The 19,445-nt window shown below is 30.9% G+C and overlaps 1 protein-coding gene across 1 annotated transcript in view; it reads right to left on the bottom strand.

Moving 5' to 3' along the window:
• Window positions 1-1,842: 1,842 nt before the first annotated feature.
• LOC129219864 (zinc finger protein 813-like) overlaps window positions 1,843-19,445 on the bottom strand; it is a 31,196-nt gene continuing 13,593 nt past the window's right edge. The window contains exons 3-7 of the mRNA XM_054854176.1: window positions 18,742-18,812; window positions 15,451-15,506; window positions 7,434-7,693; window positions 4,420-4,483; window positions 1,843-2,117 (exon numbers count right to left, since the gene is read on the bottom strand). Coding sequence (XP_054710151.1) covers window positions 1,843-2,117; window positions 4,420-4,483; window positions 7,434-7,693; window positions 15,451-15,506; window positions 18,742-18,812 — 726 coding nt within the window. The remainder of the gene's footprint in view (window positions 2,118-4,419; window positions 4,484-7,433; window positions 7,694-15,450; window positions 15,507-18,741; window positions 18,813-19,445) is intronic.

Here is a 19,445-nt window from a genome sequence, read left to right as displayed (position 1 = left end):
AATGTGAAAATTATTTTTCAAAATTAAATCATAGACTAATTAATTAAATAGCACTATCAAAATTGCCCTTGTGACAAAGTTAGTTGTTGGTCGAAGTAGTTCAAGTTAATGTCATAGAGGAAGATTATGTAGTATTGAATTAAAAAAAAGGAGTTTTGAAGGAGTTCAAATCAAAATGAAGGAGTTTGAAGGGCCCTTCAAAAAAAAAAAAAAAAATCCTAAATGAAGGAGTATTGGAGGAGTTTTGAAGGAGCGTACGAACCCTGAGCATATTTCCTTTTCACTTCAGAAATCTTATTTCAAACTCTAGAGATCCAACTTTGCATTTTATCCGCTAATGGTTGTACATAATGGGCAACTCACTTTTTTATTGTAAAGCTATCTATAGCAAAATCTTTTTTTTTTCTTTCAAACAAAGATTTGACATCTATTCCAATTTGTTCAAGCTCATTTGGCTGATCAGAACATAATTTATCAGTAGAGTTAGTTTACATTTAGATGTTGAGTTGTTATGTGGGTTACAAGTGCAAACTCTTTTTTTAATTGTTTAGCATATTTACTGTAATGATTGTTCAAATCTATCACTCAAACTGTGATAAACTTTATTATGTTAACATGGTTTTGAATGTTTACAGTTAATGGCTACTAAGTAAACAACATTTATATTGTTTTCATTATGTTTATATTGACATATGGATACTTGATTCCCGGGATCATATATCCTTCTATACGAAGGGATCAAGTATGCCTAAATAGGCAATTTTCATAAACATATTTGTTCTATTATTAACAATCAGTGGCAATTTACTAAAAATATGTCTCAATTATTAAAGACTGTCTATACTTTAATATTACAATTCGGATTTTTTTTAAAAAGTTGTATTTAACAGATAATGTAAACTTCGGAATGCTTTCCAAAAAAAAGGTTTCCCTTGACACATTTAGACGATCATTTCTTGAGCTAAAACAAAATGACTGAAAAAAAACAAAATGTTGCCAGTTTTTATTTACAAGTATAACTTTAATATAATTGTCAGGTTTCAAATCTCTACTTAATGATTTTGGTACATTTTTGGCTATGGGATCATGTATCCCTAGGGATCAAGTATCCCCAGTCTCCCCTACTTGCAAAAATGAGTTTTTTCAGACAGTTGAAAAAACGCATTTTGGATTCCATACTAAGAATATGGAAATGCTGAAATTTGACGTTTCATCCTGCTTGATTTTCAGCAAAAACCAAATAAGAAAGCTTGTACAATAAAGCTTAAGTACAATACAGGAGTCTCTTGTATAACACGGTTAATTCATGCCGTGTAATATTAAAAACGTGTTGTACACAACTTTTTTTAAAAATAACTTTTAAACTCTTTTTTCACACTAATTAATTATGTAAATAGTAAAAATCATGTCAATATGTATTGCGTTATATCGAAACTGTGTCATACGAGACTTAGAAATAATGTAAATCAAGGGATGTGTACCATGTTGTATCGAAACCAAGTTTCATAAAAACGGTTCATACTCTTATTTGGATGAAAAAATTCCATGACTTTTTCATGACTTCATTAACATTTTTGTGACCTTGTTACATAAAGAGAATAAATAGTACTATTTAATATCAAACTTGTCAATTTACATTAAATTCAAGTTTCGTACCGCCTAATATCAAAACGGCGTTATAATCGCAAATTTGGTACCATGTAATATCGAAACCATGCTGTACCAGTATAGTGTTATACGAGGGACGCACGTACATCAAAAAAAATTTTGAAAACAAATAAATAAAATAGAAATTTGAAAATCCTGCCCCTTACCTTCCCACAGTAGTATACATGAACTGAGTTATGTAGATGAATGCTGAGTATGAAAATGCCTCTTCAAACTGTCTTTACGAGAATAAGTTTTTTTGCACTCAGAGCATTGAAAGTTGCGCTCTTCTGTATGGGTTTGCAAGTGCTGAGTAAGATGATGAGACTGCTTGAAAGACATAGGGCACAGGTTGCATTCATAAGGGCGCTCCCCAGAGTGAATGCGCATGTGTGTCGTCAAACGTTCTGGAAATGTAGTAGTATATGGACATTTAGGGCACAAATGAAGCAGAATTTGTGGGACGATCTCTACAAATAAATAAAGCACAAAATGAAAATATTGCAGTTCACAGCAACAAATATAATGGTGCATTATTTTAAACATCACTAGCTTACAATTCAAAAGTTTTAACTTGTGCAGTTGTGAAGCTAAAAACATTATAACAATGGTAAAATTGCACTAAAAGCAACAAAACTACGGACCTGTATTTGGTCATTTGATGCTACGAGAAACCTCTTTTTGAATGCAGGAAAATTAACTTATTCATTAAAAGACGTCTGACAAATGTTTTTATTGGACATGGACAAATGCTTTTTTGCAGTAAAAGAAGGGGATTGCTGGTATAATCTCAAAATATATGCATGCAATTCTTATTGCTGGTTATATAATTTTAACAGTTACATTTTCATCTCTTATGCATGGTATAAAATGGTAATTGGAGAAGAAGATTCCATTTTGAATAAAAGAAACCCCATTACAACGAATACCAACGAAACAAAATACCTATTTCAAAGATATAAATTTTAAGTCTTGATTTAATTTTTATTACATTGCTAGAATTCCATTACAAAATAGCTTCCATTACAAGAAACAAAATTTGCAGTCCCTTGACCTTCATTGTAACAGAATTTCACTATATTTAGTATATATAAACAACCAGACATTAAATATATTACAGAAAGTAAAATGAACTGGATGACCCATGTGATCTGAATGCACGTTGACAGCATAATAAAAAAGGTATTGCTTTTTGGAGCAATTGGAACCAGAAGGGGGGGGGGGGGAGACTGCAGTTGAGATGGGCTGATTCGGTAGAATATGATTTTCTCGCTATAAATACCAGGAACTGAAAATCAAAGATTAATCAGAAGCCATTATGGAAAAATCTTCAAAGGAAAGCATTGGCCCATAACTGGGTTTTTAGTCAGTTATGATGATGATGTCTTTATCTAAATTAAATATTGTCAAAGCTTAGCTTTGACATTGCCAACTAAAACTCAAAAGACAAAATATTGATTTTGTAAAAAGTAAGTTCAAGCTTTATAAACACAAACAGCGAGATTTAAACCATGATGATTTGGTCATGTATTGTATAACATTGAAAATACAAAGCTGATAAATTTATTTTTTTCCGAAAAACAATAATTTCTGCCGTCAGCATTTAAGCTATCATGGATCAAAAACTATTCTATAGCAAAACCTGATATGAAACATTAATAGATGAAAATAGTAGTTTTGAAGATATTGAATTTGAAAATCAATCAATTTGTGTTCTTTCTACTTGAGTCACTCGGGGTCCAATTTTGAGTTCATCAATATGATTTCACTTATATTGCTCAATCCATTTGATGAATCAGACATTTTTATGCATATATTTTTTTTCTTTATTCCTGAAATTATGAAAAATCAACTTTTAAAAAGTTTTCTCATATTTAAAAAGTAATGATTTGTATGTGTTGCGGGCAAGATCTTATGGTCACACACGCAACATGCACAAATCATTATTTCTCAAATAAAAAAAAATTTTTTTGGAAGTTTATAAGTTCTTATTTTGAGATATATAATGGTTCCTTACATTCAAGTATATCACAATTGAAAAAAAAAAAAAAAAACCTGGGAACAAAGTGCAAATATATGCAAAACAAAGCCACAACAAGGGAAATGGAATGAGCAACATACAAGAAATTAGACCTGTAAATTTTATCTTAATGTGTTTTTTTTTAAATTAGATTTTTAAGTTAAGAATTTAAACTTTAAAATCTTTATTCTTAAACATCAGGCTGCTGACTTCCTCAACCTGCAATGTCAATAAAGAGTGATTAAAACTTTTGAGAGAAAAAAAATCTAGAGGAAGTTTTGTGATTATATCACAGAAAAATCAATATATAAAATAAAAAAAATTCAAACATATTAGATGCAATCATTGTACTTTTGCAGTGCCATAAACATATAATGAATTTCATCTATTTTCAGTACGTATCAGCTAAAGGGTACCATGCTAAGGTGGTCAAGAAATTTTTCCATCATTGAATAAACGTGATCAAAGCAATTTTATTGACTCTGAATAGCTGGTGCTTAGTTTTCTATGTTAAAACTGCTATCAATAGTCGCTCAATCAAATTATGCATCCCTCAATTTTTATATTGTTGAACTTCAGTTAATATATATATATATATATATATATATATATATATCCGTCATGTAAATTTGCATACTTATGGCATTGGAAATGTTGATCATAATTTGCTTTATCTGTCTTTTAATAACATTAAATTAAGTTTCAACTCATTGTTTAAATTTTTTGTCTCATAAAGTAAATGTATTAATTACCAACACAACATAAGGAATATTCAGCGCCACCGAGAGCCAAAGTCGGTCCCTTCAACCAATAATCCTATAGGAGAGCATAGTTTACAGAGTAATAGATTTTAAAAATCTTAGAAAACATGTTACTCTGGTACCTTGATGTGCCTCCAACAGGGTCGGTCCCTACATTCTGACTAGGGGCTTTTGTGGGTCCTGGGTACTTGTAATTGATTCATTTATGTGGCGAACAATTTGGAAAACCATAATCAATGCGGGACCTTAAAACTGATAAGTACCTTATTTTCACAAAGTGCCAAAGCATTTATTTAATTGATCAAGTTTTAAAATTTGGAAAGAAAATGCAGGTCAGAACTTAACTTTGACTTACTGCTAGTAATAGTAGTAGTACTTTGACTTACTGGTAGTAGTAATAAACAAGAATTTTTATAATAACAATAGTCTGACTGAAAAACATACATAACTATAATATTTTAATTCAAAAAGAGGTAAGCAAATTGCTAAAGCACACATTTGCTTAATTCCTTTTCATTTTTTTCTTTTATTTTTAATTAAGTTCAATTATTTTAAGAAATGGCATTAAACATGCTTTAAACAAGAAAACAATTTATTATATATATATATATATATATAATAAATGCCTTTAATTTCAAATTGATAAGAAATATAATACATTGATAAATCTATATGTACTTATTTTTAACTTGCAAAATTATAAAAATACAAACATACCCCTCAACATTTAGAAATCTTTTCCTCCTATATTTAGAAAAACTAAAGATTCAATCATTTGATTGAAGATCAATTTTCAAAAAAATTGAATGTATTTGAGTAAAACACAAAAATATGAGGACTAGTTGAGAAAGTTTTAAATTAGTAATTTAACATTAAAAACAGTGCAACATGTTTAAAAAAAATTTTTTTTTATTGCACTACTACCGTACAATCATTATTTTGGATACGATTGAACAGAAGAAAAGTAGAAAATAGGCTATGACAAATGGTGCATGAAAACACAATGATCAATTACAGATAAATTGATTTACATGGAAAGTGTATGATGTGACATGTAATGATGCTGTAAATGTCCTTTGTGATTAAACGTTTTATTGCATTCAGCACATTGGAAGTCACGCTCTTCTGTGTGTATGGATAAGTGGCGAGTAAGGGTGATGATGTAGTTTTAAAGGACTTGGGGCAGGCATGGCAATGGTAAGGGCGTTCCCCCGGAGTGTGTGCGCATGTGCCTGCACATATCTACCTTACGTGGAGTGGAATATGAACACTCTGGGCACAGATGGAGTGAAAATTGTGAGAAGTTTCCTATAAGAAAAGTTCAAAAGTGAAAAAATATATTTTAGTGCAGAGCCCTAAGTATATCGGTGAAACATTAATACTAGCTCAGTTTCAAGACTGCTTACCAAAATTCAATTATAATATAAAATATTGAATTGCTAAATTTACTTAATTTGTACTTTTGTTCTAACCACATAATCTTGTGACTAGTGTATCAATGAAAAAAAATTTTAATAGGCAGAAATCGAAAGAGCCTAATGAGATTGGTTTTGAAACCTAAAATAATTGACCTTGTCACCCCCCCCCCCCCCCTTATCGAGAGACAAGGTATTAAAGTCTGCCGAAATAAAAGAAGAGTGCCAAATTCAAAAGCTTGACGAGAAATGGAAGGTACCTTGGAACTTTACCATCTGCCCGTGAGAAGACATCCATCTGCAAATGATGTCCTTCCATCTCTTACTGAAACTACCAAAGTTCAGAGACTTTTCTCAAAATATCAGAAGTTGAGTTGGTCAGAAGTTGAGACCTCATAGCTCAATAGTGGGGACACGAGGGTAAATAATTTATGTATCCAAAAACATGCTTTACTAAGCCTTTTTTATTGCTACTTCTTTAGAATTTTTTTCACATAGTATGGTTTCCTAGCAAGTTATTTGTCAGTACTGTATCTTAAAGTTATTCTGTAAAAGATTTTAATCTGCTTATGACGACTTTTTTGGACAGTTCAAAAGATGATAGAATAATGAGGTTTGACTGTATGGTTGTAGGTATTCGAAATAGTTTACCAGAATCAGTTGTCAATTGCAAATGTGATAATAGTTTGAAGACATCATCATTGGGCATTGACAAATTAACTAGGACCCAGAATAGTGGGGCCTATAGGGTGTTGCTGGTCATTGCGTTTGTAAGTAGATAACAGTAAAAGAATGTATGTGTCATGTCATGAGCTAAACCAAAAATTAAGAAAACATATTGCAAATAAGATCATTTCTTTTAAAACATTGTCTAAATATTGCAATTTAAAAAATATCAAAATATCTTATAATATGCACTTTAACAAAATAACAACAAAAAGATAAAAACATAATGGAATGATTAATGACACATTTAACATTTATTTAAATTAAATTTTAAAAAATTTAAAATTCAATATAAATGACAGTAAATAATATGTTTTTACAAATCAAGTAATATGCATGCCAACAAAATAAAAATAAAATAAATAAAAAGAATTAAATAACTATTATGATATTTAAATGCAATAAAAAGAAAAAAAAAAACTTCAACTGAAACAATTTTAATTCACCTAAGCCAAAGCAATTCAGCGGAAAAAAGTATGAACTAGAAATTGAAAAGGAAAAAAATACTATAAATGAGCCTGCAGTGAAAAATTTAAACAAACAGCAATTTTATCAGTGAAACGATAATCCAGTTTTTTCTTAGGTTACATACGATTGTTTTTTAATACTGGACAAATGCAGTCACCATTTTTGCCTATACTAAACAGTGAATTTTCATTCAAATACAAGAGAAACAGAGGAATTTTCTCCAAAATATTTTATTAAAACAACTGATAGATCAATTACACATGAGTTACATCACACAATATATGCATGTCAAGTTTTCCATAGTTAAATTACCTTTGCGACTTAACAGCTTTGTTGCACACAGCATAGAACATTTTATTAAATTTGCTGATCAATGGCACATGAATTAAATTACACTTCATATGAATGACGAACTCTTAAATGAGTCTGTAAATTATCTTTGCGATTAAAGGTCTTGTAGCAATAGGCACATTGGAATTTACTCTTGGTAGAATGAATCAGTAAGTGCCGTAGAAGATAACGACGCTGCTTGAAATATTTTGAGCAAATGTCACAGTAATGTGATCTCTCAACAGTAAGGTCATACATCCGACTTGATCCCTGAGGATGAGATACTTCATGGCATGAATAAAGAAGGTTTGACGGTGCAATATTATCTGCAAAGTAGAAAATTTCCATCAATAAACATGAACATAATGAAATAAAACAGAAAAGAACCAGTGTTAAGTCAAGCATTGTGAAATCAATGAAAAATACTGCATTTCAAAAGTAAAAAGGTAAAGATAAGAGTTTTAAGAAATAGTCAGAATAGGAGATGTGGCTGCTTAATAACTGGACTAGTGCTGCAACCAAAGAAGTGTGTTTGCGGTAACCAACACATGTAATTGTTAAGCCTTCTTTTCCAAATGCAGCGTCACTTACTTATGTAAACAAATCCTTACAGCCACAGCCTACATTTCCATTAGAGGTTTTTTTCCCATGGAAAAGTGAAGCATAGCAGTAGAGCAATGAATTGTAAAATTTCACACGAAACTTGGAAAAACCGCTGCTGAAACTTATAATTTATTGCAAGAGAAGTATGACAATGAATGTTCATCCTGTACAAGAGTCTTTGAATGGTTTAAGCGCTTTTAAGATAGCTGAGAAAACAGTCTAGACCAGCGTTTCTTAAATTGTGTTCCCCCGGAACCTCAGGGTTCTGCAGAGCTCTCTCAAGGGTTCCATGAGACTTGCATGTTTGCTTTTCACACCTTTCAAATTTGTTCTTTAAAAAATCAATAAAACTGACACTTTTTCAAAATTAAAAATAAATTTACTTTTACTTTCATGTACCGTAAACGTGTGCTACTTCGGCCCAAGGATCCTTCTTTGGTCCAAATGGAGAAAAAGATACATTGTTCTGTGTCAACATTCCGGGCGTAATTGTTTCAAATATTTTGACAGATTCCACTAGAGACCATCCCCAAGCACTCAATTATGCTAACAGGCAGTTCTATAGCTCTGCCCAAGAAGCAACACTAGTGGTTCCAAGTTCCTTGTGCTAACATATGCCTTCATAACCTCTCAAGCTTCTCCACGTAGAAGCAGTTCTACATCAGCTAAGAGTTTTTCAAGTACCTATTTATGGGCACTATTAAATACTCTATGCCATAGTATAGTTAGATTACTCATTTCTGTTCAGGTTTTTTTTTTAATTGACAATGACAATATATATCTTAACCTAAAAATTACAATCTACTTTGACCCAACATAAAAACGTGAAAAAATCCGACAGAGAGATTTGAAAAAGTAAAGAATAGCTAAAACTAAAAGGCTCTAAACAGGAAAAATGCAAGAAAAACCTGGAATTCTCGGTAACTGATAGAGGGAGAGATGGCAGATTCAAGTCATCAGGGCTCAGTTGCATGGCTTTCATTGTGGAAGATGAAGAGGAATTAAAAGCTGCAGGAGGTTTAGAAAAAGGTTTATCCAGCTGCATCTACTTTTTACAAATATTTTTTTATTTGTTGAAAAGTTCACAGAATTTTATTATTGTAGAATGGATTGAGCTGAGGTTTCTAAAGATAGCTGTTCATACGAGAGAATAAAGAGCGAATGTTGAGAGCAAAATGGATGCCCCAAAAAGTTTTAGAAGTGACCAAAAATTTAGGAGCCTGTTTTAAGAGCGGTGTTATTTTAATAAAATTATTTAACCTACAACACTGATGAAAATATGACATTTCTCCGTCGGCAGTTTCTGAGACAATAACTAGGTCTGCACACACATTCGAAAAAAAAAGTTAATTTTCCTTTAAACAAGTATGTGTGACTCAAAACTCTTGTAAAAAAATCTATTTTTCTTTCAAATAAATATTTTTCTCTATGAGCAAACTTCTTTCTTTCTCTCGATAGTTCTACAATGATTTTAAATAGGGAAAACCACTTTGAGTCAAAGTAACCCAAAAGCAAGGGTAACATTGGTCCAAATAAAACCCAATATAAAAGGGTAAAAATACTTGGAAATAAACTGATCCCTATTCAAAAATTAAATTAAGAGATCTCTAGATGCGTAAAACAAGTTTCCACAGCTTGGAAATATGAATAGAAACATTATTGAGAAAAGAATCAGAAAAGTTCCAAAATCTGGGCTAAAGTAGCCCACGTTTACCGTACTAATCTGAGCGGTGTTTCTCATCAGAGTTTGTTACTATAAGAAAAATTTTATTTGTTGCCTAAAACAATGCAAATTTTAGAATGTCAAAAAACATCTTAGATTGTGCCTTAAAGAATCAATCCTAAAACACCTCCTTCTCACTCAATGTCTACAAAGATAACCTAACAATGCGTTTAAAAAACTTCTATTTCGAAACATTTCCAGAAGAAGCTTTTAATCCCTTTATATCACCAAAGATATTTTAAAAGTGATTTCAACATTAAAAAATTTTTGGGAGTGCAAACCAAACCCCTTTTCCACAACATTACCAAGTATTCATTGCCTAAAATTATGATTTTTGACATCAATTTCTTATACTCTGCTCTAGTTACTAGATACTCTCCCTGTATCCCTGCATTGGTCAAAGGCGTCTGTATATCCTAACTCTGTCTGACGTCAACGTATAGCAACATCTACAAGTCCGTGATTTATAAATAACTAAAAAATTGTCGAAAGATTTAAGACATTTTAATTTTTAAGGTTTAAAAACTTTTCTGTGTAAATTTAAGTGAATTATTAATACTATTGTAGGTAAGTATTTCTTTTCCTAATTGAAAAAAATCTTTTAATCATAAAATTCATACACAAATTCTGAGACTATTTTCGCCTTTAAAAATACTCAGAGTTACAAAGAGGAGTGCATTGATGTTTTATGAAAACAAATAATAACTGAAATTATCAATAATTAATGAAATCAATCTAATTAGCGATTTAATGATAAATAGTTAATATGATAATCAGTTTCAGGTAAGAACCTGGGTCCCCTCTAAACCAGAATCCTCGCTACGCAACTGCAAACTGGTGACAAAAAACCAGGATTTCCGCAAAAAAAGTGAGCATTAAAAAGGGTTCCACTAATAAAAGAAATAAAGAAACGCTGGTCTAGAAGATTTACGCCTGGGTTGTCTTTCAATGTCAGAAACAGATGACAATATCAAAACAGCCGGTAATAGGTAATCTGATTTGATCTGACTGACGATTAAGTATGTGTGCGATTTTTCAAACTGTACGACCTGAATTGTGTAAGAACAAATCATGAGTTCTCCACCAAGACAATTCACAAGCTTATTCGGCATTGTCTTTCAATGGGTTTTTAGCCAAATCCAGCATCCCAGTGTCAGACCATCAGCCTTATTTGACGAATCTTGCTCCAGGCAACTTCTGTTTCCTAAGGTGAAATCTGCATTAAAAGGAAGAAGATATGAGGTCATTGAAGTTTTGGAAGAGACAGATGACAGCAGATGACAGATTGACTTCCAGCACTGCTTCGAATAGTAAAAGATTTCCATGGAAAGTTGTAAGGATAGAGGTGGGATGTATATTGAAGGTAATAACAATTAAAAATGTATGAAATTAAAAAGGAAATGTTTTACAGCATCAGTTGCATTATTTAATAGTCACACCTTGTACGAAAAACATGAATTCAGTGCAGGGCATTGTGCAGGGGCAAAATACTCAAAACTTGTTTCAAACAAATATTAATCCATTGGACAAGCAACATACAACAAAAGCTGCTAAAACAAGCACATACAAGCAATATAACATAATAAATAAATTATCAATAAAATACAAGCTACATCTACTTTTCATGAAACTAATAATATTTATAAAATTCATACATACATGACAGTAATATAAAAATATTTAGATAAATTATATAATAGCTATAGAAAAATATTTGACATAGATAAATCCATGTTTGCTAACAATAATTGAATACAATGACGGCTTGAAACTAATTCGAAAATAATAAGGGTCGAGGTGAATGAGCCTGCATTTTTTATATGAATGTGGCAGTTTGGGTATTTAAACTACGAAAAAGGGCGTGGAGGGGTAGGGCGGACCGTACACCCTTCTGCCCTCAAACCTATGAGTCTTTGTTTTATTTATTTTATTTTTTTTGCGCCTTTGAACCTGTACACTATTTGGGAGTCAAGGTCAGTGCCGTCTTGGGGCATCCAGTAAACTCATGGCGGCAGGGAGGGGGGGGGGGTGCTCCATAACTCAAAACATTACATGAGGTAAAACACAAGATTATCCTAACATGTGCTTCAGAGCTACAATTCATATCACACAATTCTTACTCAAGAAAAAGTACATTTTAAGCTTAATCTAACATGCCACTACAATATCAATGTCAAATTTCCTTTTCTTCAAAATAACCCAAGAAGGAAATTTTAATTTAAAAACTTAAAATGTATTCCTTAATTACCTATATGCATTTATGTATTCTTAATGTTTAAAAGATTTTATAGTGATTTTAGAAAGTGTGGCTCTAAAGTATAAAAGAAAAATATCAAAAATTTGTTTTTAACTTACACATTTTTTAAAATAGAAACAAGCTGAAATAGATGATAAAAATATGCAACACACATAAAAAGTTCTAGAATCAAAGGTTTGAAATAAATTTTCAGTATACCAAAGAGGTGCAAGTCAATATTAATGCCACTCCCTTTGGATAAACGGCTTACACCATTATTAAGATTTGTTTCAAAAAGAAAAAAAACGAAATGCTACTAACCTTACACCATATTTTGGGTAAATTTATTTGTAAAAACCACAAAACAGTGATGCAACACAAAAAATTAAATGGAAATTTTGTGTTTTAAGCTGAGATTAATTTATAATGATTGAAAGATAAATTGGTAGAAGAAAATGCTAATATTTGTCTGCCCCACATACTTTTGTCTTATAGCAAATTTTGTTCAAATTTAAAATTACAGAGCACTTTACAGTATACTGAAAATTTTCTTCCAGTATGTTTCCTTTAGTAGTCATTAGAAATAATTTTTATCTAAACAATTTGATTTATTTTAATCACAAAATTTGATGAATGTGTTATTGAGTTAACTGAAAAGAAAATTGATATTTAATTTATTTTGCACTAATTTTCACATAATTTTTAGAACATAGATTTGTATCTAAAAATCAAGCTTTAGTGCTACTTAAAACATTAATCATACAGGAAAATATTTATTAATAACAATAATTTTGAACAACATTGACATACAGTTGAACCCTGTTAATACCAAGTGCCAAAAAAAATTCATGAATTTGTTTGTATTAACTGTTATTCGTAACAACTTGAATAAGTAAAATGGGGGAAAGTAAAAAATGCACCTGTACAATTTAAAACAGAATTGATTTGCAACTCATTTACAATGTCTATCTTTTCAAAAATTGATAGTGCTTTCCTTTTTATGCTTGCTGTCTTTAGTTTGTAATGGGCTACCAAATAAAGCAACATTCAGTTCATCAGAAACGTCGGACTGCCAGGCAGGATAGATACAACAGATTTTTTTCTTGCACAAACCAGAAAAAGGTAAGCTTATTTTCAGAATGAAATAACGTGCTTTATCGATATTCTAGAGAGATTAAATAGAAGGGTCGGAAATAGTGGGATAGTAATTTTGACCGTGTAACATTTTTTTTAGAGATAACTGAAGAACCAATTACAAGAAAGGTAATAATGGGGGGAAGGTGGTAGTACAAAGAGGAAAAGATAGACAGGTTTATACTCAAGCAGGCTGACCTGTCCAAAGGTAAACAAGTGTAATTAGCTTCTACTCTTTCAGAATAGCAGAGGCCTTGGCTACCCACAATAGCTCAATGCATCCGAGAATATTTTCCAACCCCTAGAGAGCCCAAGTCCCCCCCCCCCAAGTTCATACTTGTTAGTATGAACTTGGGGTGTGTGTTCAAGATTAGGAAGAGGCAGGCGATATAAAGGATAATTGGGGGATAATGTCTTTCGTTAACAGCAGTTTCACTTTCACTTAAAACTTTCATTGCCAACCAGAAAAGGTAGAATAGCTGTCACTACTTGATGACTAAAAGAAAAAGAGTTGGAAGTTACTCACAGGATTAAGGAATACATGGGAGAGCTTTACAAAGTGATACAAAATTGCTGAAAAAGAAAATTGAAGCACTCAATTGAGATTTTTTTCCTCGGAAGACGTCAGAAGTTTAATTCATCTTAACCAAAACTTTCATTTTCATCTTCGTAACATCCGTGAAATTTTTAATGTAATTAAATAGAAAAACAAACTAAATTAACAGAGTGCTCGTTTTAGCCCTCATTTCATATTAACCATGGTCGTATTAACAGAGTTCAACTGCATTTGATTTATTTATTTTTTTTACTTTAAGTATATCAATAATCTTACAAAACCATATCATAGTTCAACTTAAAATTTCAACAACGTTTTGAAGTATTTTTAATATATTTATATATATTTTTCACACTTACTTTTCTTTTTTAAATCTGGTATTTTTCTTCCTGGAAAAGGATATGCGATTTCCCTCTTTCCTCATTCCCTTGATTTGTTGCATGACATTTACAACAAATTACTGATGAGAGTGGTTACATTCTAACTCAACATTCTGACTTAAATCCCTCTTTTTTATAACAATTTATTAAATAGTTGAAATGAATTTCTTGGAAACGCAAAATCAAACCATGGTCCATAAACTGTTAACTTGACATTCCTGCTTCATACGCCCTTCTGCAAAGAATGCAGAGGAGTCGGATAATATTGATACCAATCTTTTACCAAAAATTACCATTGGATTAAATATTAGTGTGTATATTTACATTGAGAATTTTCTCACTATATTTTTAGTTTATATTCAATAAGACTCCAGTTTTAAAAAAAAAAAAAAGGGGGGGGGGACATTTTTTTACCCAATGAAAAAATTACAGCTTCACTTTCCTATGCTTATGCAAAAAGGACTAATAAATTTAATTAATAAATATAGTATATATTGCATAACAATTTCAACTATAAACCAAATATTTACAAGAAACATAGCTATTAATTACTAAAATGCCAAAAAAACAGTAAAACAAAACATGTTAACTCAAGTCAGGGCCGAATTTAGCTCCATACCGCCCCTAAGCAAATTTGAAATCCGCTATCCCCTCCCCTAAAAGAATCAGAAACTCAAAAACAGGAAAAAAAGTGTTTCCGAAATTTAAACTGTCAAGTAATTTAATATCTATATGTAGCTGAAGCTTTGATGAGCACTGAACTTTAATGTCTTGTGTGTTAACCATTTCATCAGCTGTCATCTTTTTTTTATAACAGCATCCGTATCCTGTTATTATTTTTTTTTTGTTTTATCTACAAATCAAAAATTTCAATAATTTCATCTTTTCTCGCTCGTCATTCATTTTTATTTGCTTCTGAGACTTAATATCAACAAAAAAACATTTTTTGGAGATTAATAATGTAAAAAAGAAAATAAATAACTCAAAAAACCAGTACTGAAGAAACTTTAGTACAGCGCTAAAAATCTTAGTCAAACTCCAATCTTATTGCGACTTCTGGATCAACGCAATGACACTTTCTGAAATCGACAACCGCTTTTCGTCTTCATTTACTATTTTACGCTGATCAATTACCATGATTGAAAAACATTTGATTTTCGTAAGATGTGAGAAAGTAATCATTATTAAATTACAAGAAAAAATTGCCTCTAAGAAAAATGAAAGAATGCTAATATTTTACTTTCAAGAATAAAAATTTCATTTAAAAAATGTGTGGTATAACAAAATTAGTGACTCCAACTAAAACTTTATTAAGCATTACTTAAATTTAACAGGAGAAAACTTGATCATACAACTTTTGAACAGAAAAAGTCATTGACACAGAAATGACTTTGAAAATTGATTGAAACTTACTGATCACTTACAATTTAATTTCAAAATTTATCAGTTACTTTCACAATGAGTAACACAGTCTAAAATTTTGATCAATTTATACAAAAATAGAAAACTAGAAGAAAATTTTAAATTAAGGAAAATAAAAGTAATGAGTGTAATTATACTTTGAAATACATACAATACTTTTTGATCAGAAATAAAAGCTTTTTATTCCTTCATTTATTTATTTATTTATTGCATACAAAAACGTTTTGAAATTCAGAAAAATAGAGTTCGACATAATATCCTTTTTTCCTCAAAATTTATTTTCAGCATACATTGAAGTATATTGCACCCTGATAAGCAAAGTGACATAACTCAAAAAACAGCACTGGAGAAAATCAAAGTTTTACGCAATACTAGTTTTAAGTGATTTTGCCTCAAATATTACAATATGCACAAACAATTTATTTTGATCTCTTTGCTGTTTTGTTTCTGCTGTCTAAATTAATAATATGTTCAAAAAATTTTCTTCTAAATTATGAAGCTTTAATGATTTGAAAATATTAATTACATTGTTTTTGGGTCATCATGCACAAGTTATGCAAGCCTATTTTGTGCAATTTTTGATGCAAGAAGGAGCATAAAATTTAGATTTTAAATCAATAGTTAATAAGCTTTTTAAAAATTTTCAGTTGTGTTACTTTCCTTTATATAGGAGTTTGGTAAGCCTTCATTTGGAATATGTTGTACAATTTTGGTCTCCTCATCTCAGGAAAGATATTTCTTTATTTGAAAGGGTTCAAATAAGGGCTACTAGACTAATAAGGAGACTTTCAGATTTAGATTATGATACCAGACTTAAAAGGCTCAATACGTATAGCCTGGGGCAGAGGAGAGTCTGAGGGGACATGATTCAGTTGTTTAAATTTATCAAAATGAAAGATGCTAATGGGTTAAATTTTTGTACAGAAAGCAGGACAAGGGGTCATTATTTTAAGCTATTCAAATCTCAGGCTAACCTGGAAATTTGGAAAAATGTCTACTTTAGTAGGGTCGTGGGCACTTGGAACTGCTTATCAAAAGAGGGGGTAATGAGCAAGAGGGTGGATAGCTTTAAGAGGGCCATTGGAAAAAAAAAAGGAAAAACCCGCTTCATTCAGCTTTAGAAAATCTGCATGAGAGCATGTCACTGATGCAACAAGTTCAATACACATCATAATTATTTTTATTTCGTTACAAAATTAACCAGATTCTAATGGATACATTGATGTATGTTCTTAAGCATGTGTAACATCACAAGACGCAATATGAAATTCAGACAGCAACATACATTATAATTAAAATGGAAAGTATCCCAATGACAAAAAAACTGCATGAAATATTTTTTCAACAAAAAGGTTTCACAAAATAAATACAAATACAAAAGTGACGACCAGCAACAGGCTCTGGGCCCAGTTAGACTGGTCCTAGTCAATTTACAATCCACAGTGAAGATCAATGGCCCTGCTCATTACCACCTCTTCCGGTAAAGTGTTCCAAGGTTCCACTACGCTGCTAAAATAATAATTTTTCCTAACATACATGTTAGCCTGAGATTTAAATAGCTTAAAACAATGACCCCTTGTCCTTTTTTCAGTGCTAAACTTTAGCCCCGTAACATCTTTCGTTTTAATAAATTTAAACAGCTGAATCATGTCCCTCGGTCTCTTCTTTGCTCAAGACTGTACATTTTTAGCCTTCTAAGCCTGGAATCATAATCTAAGTGGGAAAGTCCACTTATTAGCCTTGTAGCCCGCCTTTGAACCCTTTCCAATACATTAATGTCTTTCTTAAGATAAGGAGACCAAAACTGAACAGCATACTCCAAATGGGGTCTTACCAAACTTCTATATTCTAATAAATAATAGCAAGGTCAGCATTTACAACTGGTTGGAATTGAATACAACTAGACAAGTAATAAATACCCTTTTTTGAGTTTCAGAAGTTCTGTCTGAACACTTCGAATGAATATCAAAACCTCACCGAGGCAACAAGAGTAGATTGTGTAACACGTAAATAGTAACAAAATGATAATATGATGTTTTTTGCACCAGTCAGTTTTAATTCACAACAAAACTCACTTGATTCTGGAACTCAACAAAATGTCATTCAAAATAAGGGTTGTAACTTTTATAAGAATTAAATTTATAATTGTGTTGTACCAATATATTTACAATTAAAAAAAAAAAAAACTTTTGCATTACAAAAGCTACAACTGTGTATAAAGATAAGACAGTAACCTCTCATTGTATCTCACCTGTTACGAAAAAACACAGCCAAAATGGTACGAAACATCCAAACGCACAATATAATTGAAATCATGTACAATAACAATCCAACCAATGTACAAGTATATGTTCAAAATAACAGCTGACATTGCAGGCATTATAGAATTAGTGGACGGATTTTAGATTTTTTTCAACTTTTTAAAAAATGCTGGCAGCACAAATTTGTAAGAGGATTTTTTTTTCTTTTTAAAGTAAAGGAGAAAAAAAATCACCATTTTAATATGTCCATGACTATGTAAAACGAAGTTAAAAAAAAAGATCCCCCCCCCCCCCAATAGTTTAAACATTTAACATTGAAGATAAATAAATACAAATTCATTAAAGTGGAGAAAATCACATCTCCGTAAAAAATTTTTTTTTGAATAAAGCAGCTTTAAAAAGTACTCTTTTCAATCAGGTACCAACATCAATGTTCACACAATGAAAATAAATTTGAATTGATTAGTTCTTTGCATTTACAATATGAATGATCCATTTTTAGTTTCCAGATAAAAGACACATCTTCAAAAATCTTGAAGTTTATTCAAAATAAATTTGCCATTTTCAAAAATTTTTATGTAGTAGTAATAAAATTTCAATAAACATTTTGTATTCTTCAAACCAAAACAACTACTGCTTCTCATGTAAAATAACAAGCCATCTTTAGATCAAAAAACATATCGAAGTGACAATATTAAATACATCACATCCTTATTTAATATCTCTTAATATGTCTTGGTGTGTAGCAGTTTTTTTTCGATAGATTCTGTTAGTATTTCTTTAAAGTAACTTGCACCAGAGTACAATCAACTAATGTACATTATTATTTTTGTACTAAATCAAGTTATTGAATTCTTGATGATGAGTAACGATATGGTACTGCAAATTTTCTTTACGAGTAAAGCACTTACTGCATATATGACAGCTAAAGCGACGAGCACCACTATGAGTGATTAAATGCTGATGCAGATGACTTTTCCGCTTGAAAGACTTCAGGCAAAGTCTGCAACCGAATGGGCGTTCTACCGAGCTACCAAGCATGTGCTTTTGCAAACTTACTTTATTCGAAACTGGAAAGGAGTTGGGATATTCATTGAGTTGATAGTTCTTTCTTTGATGGTCTGTGCTTCCTAGGATGAAATTAAACATGTTACAAAATTTTGAGAAAAGTAAAAATTAAACTTAACAGGGTTTTTAGTAGTTGATTCATAAGAAAAAAAAGGAGCTAGGAATCAAAAATAAAAAAGTAAGGAACTTCTATGGATCTGCTATTTCAACTAGAAATAGCGATAATCAAAAAGTAAAAATATTTTTTCACAATTTCATATCTGCCGTTTTTGAAAGAAACATAAAAAGTAGGAACAGGACAGGAGAAAAATGGCAGATTTTTTTTTTAACCAAAAAACAAGAAAAAACCTCAAGATTTAAACTGAATATATCTAAGATGGCTTTTTTAATCAAACCTTTTAATTCAGGATTGTACTTGAAAACTGGCACTTAAAATGATGATTAGAATTTCGTTCAAACATTTCAAAAACAAAGTATTAATGAAATTGAGCAAAATTTTTGCTATTCATTTTAACAAATCTTAATAACAATTTAAAATAACACAACTTTTATTGAAAGCAATTTTTTAAAAATAAGAGCTCCCAAAAAAGATTGCATTTTTCATTGCATTAGCAGTATCAAAACAAAAAATATAATTTTTATTAAATAAAATAATCTTAGAATTATATTTTAATCTGGAAATGGTAAACTACCTT

Source organism: Uloborus diversus, chromosome 4, assembly GCF_026930045.1.
Source record: "Uloborus diversus isolate 005 chromosome 4, Udiv.v.3.1, whole genome shotgun sequence".
Lineage (NCBI taxonomy): Eukaryota > Metazoa > Arthropoda > Arachnida > Araneae > Uloboridae > Uloborus > Uloborus diversus.
This window is presented reverse-complemented; position numbering and strand designations above follow the sequence as displayed.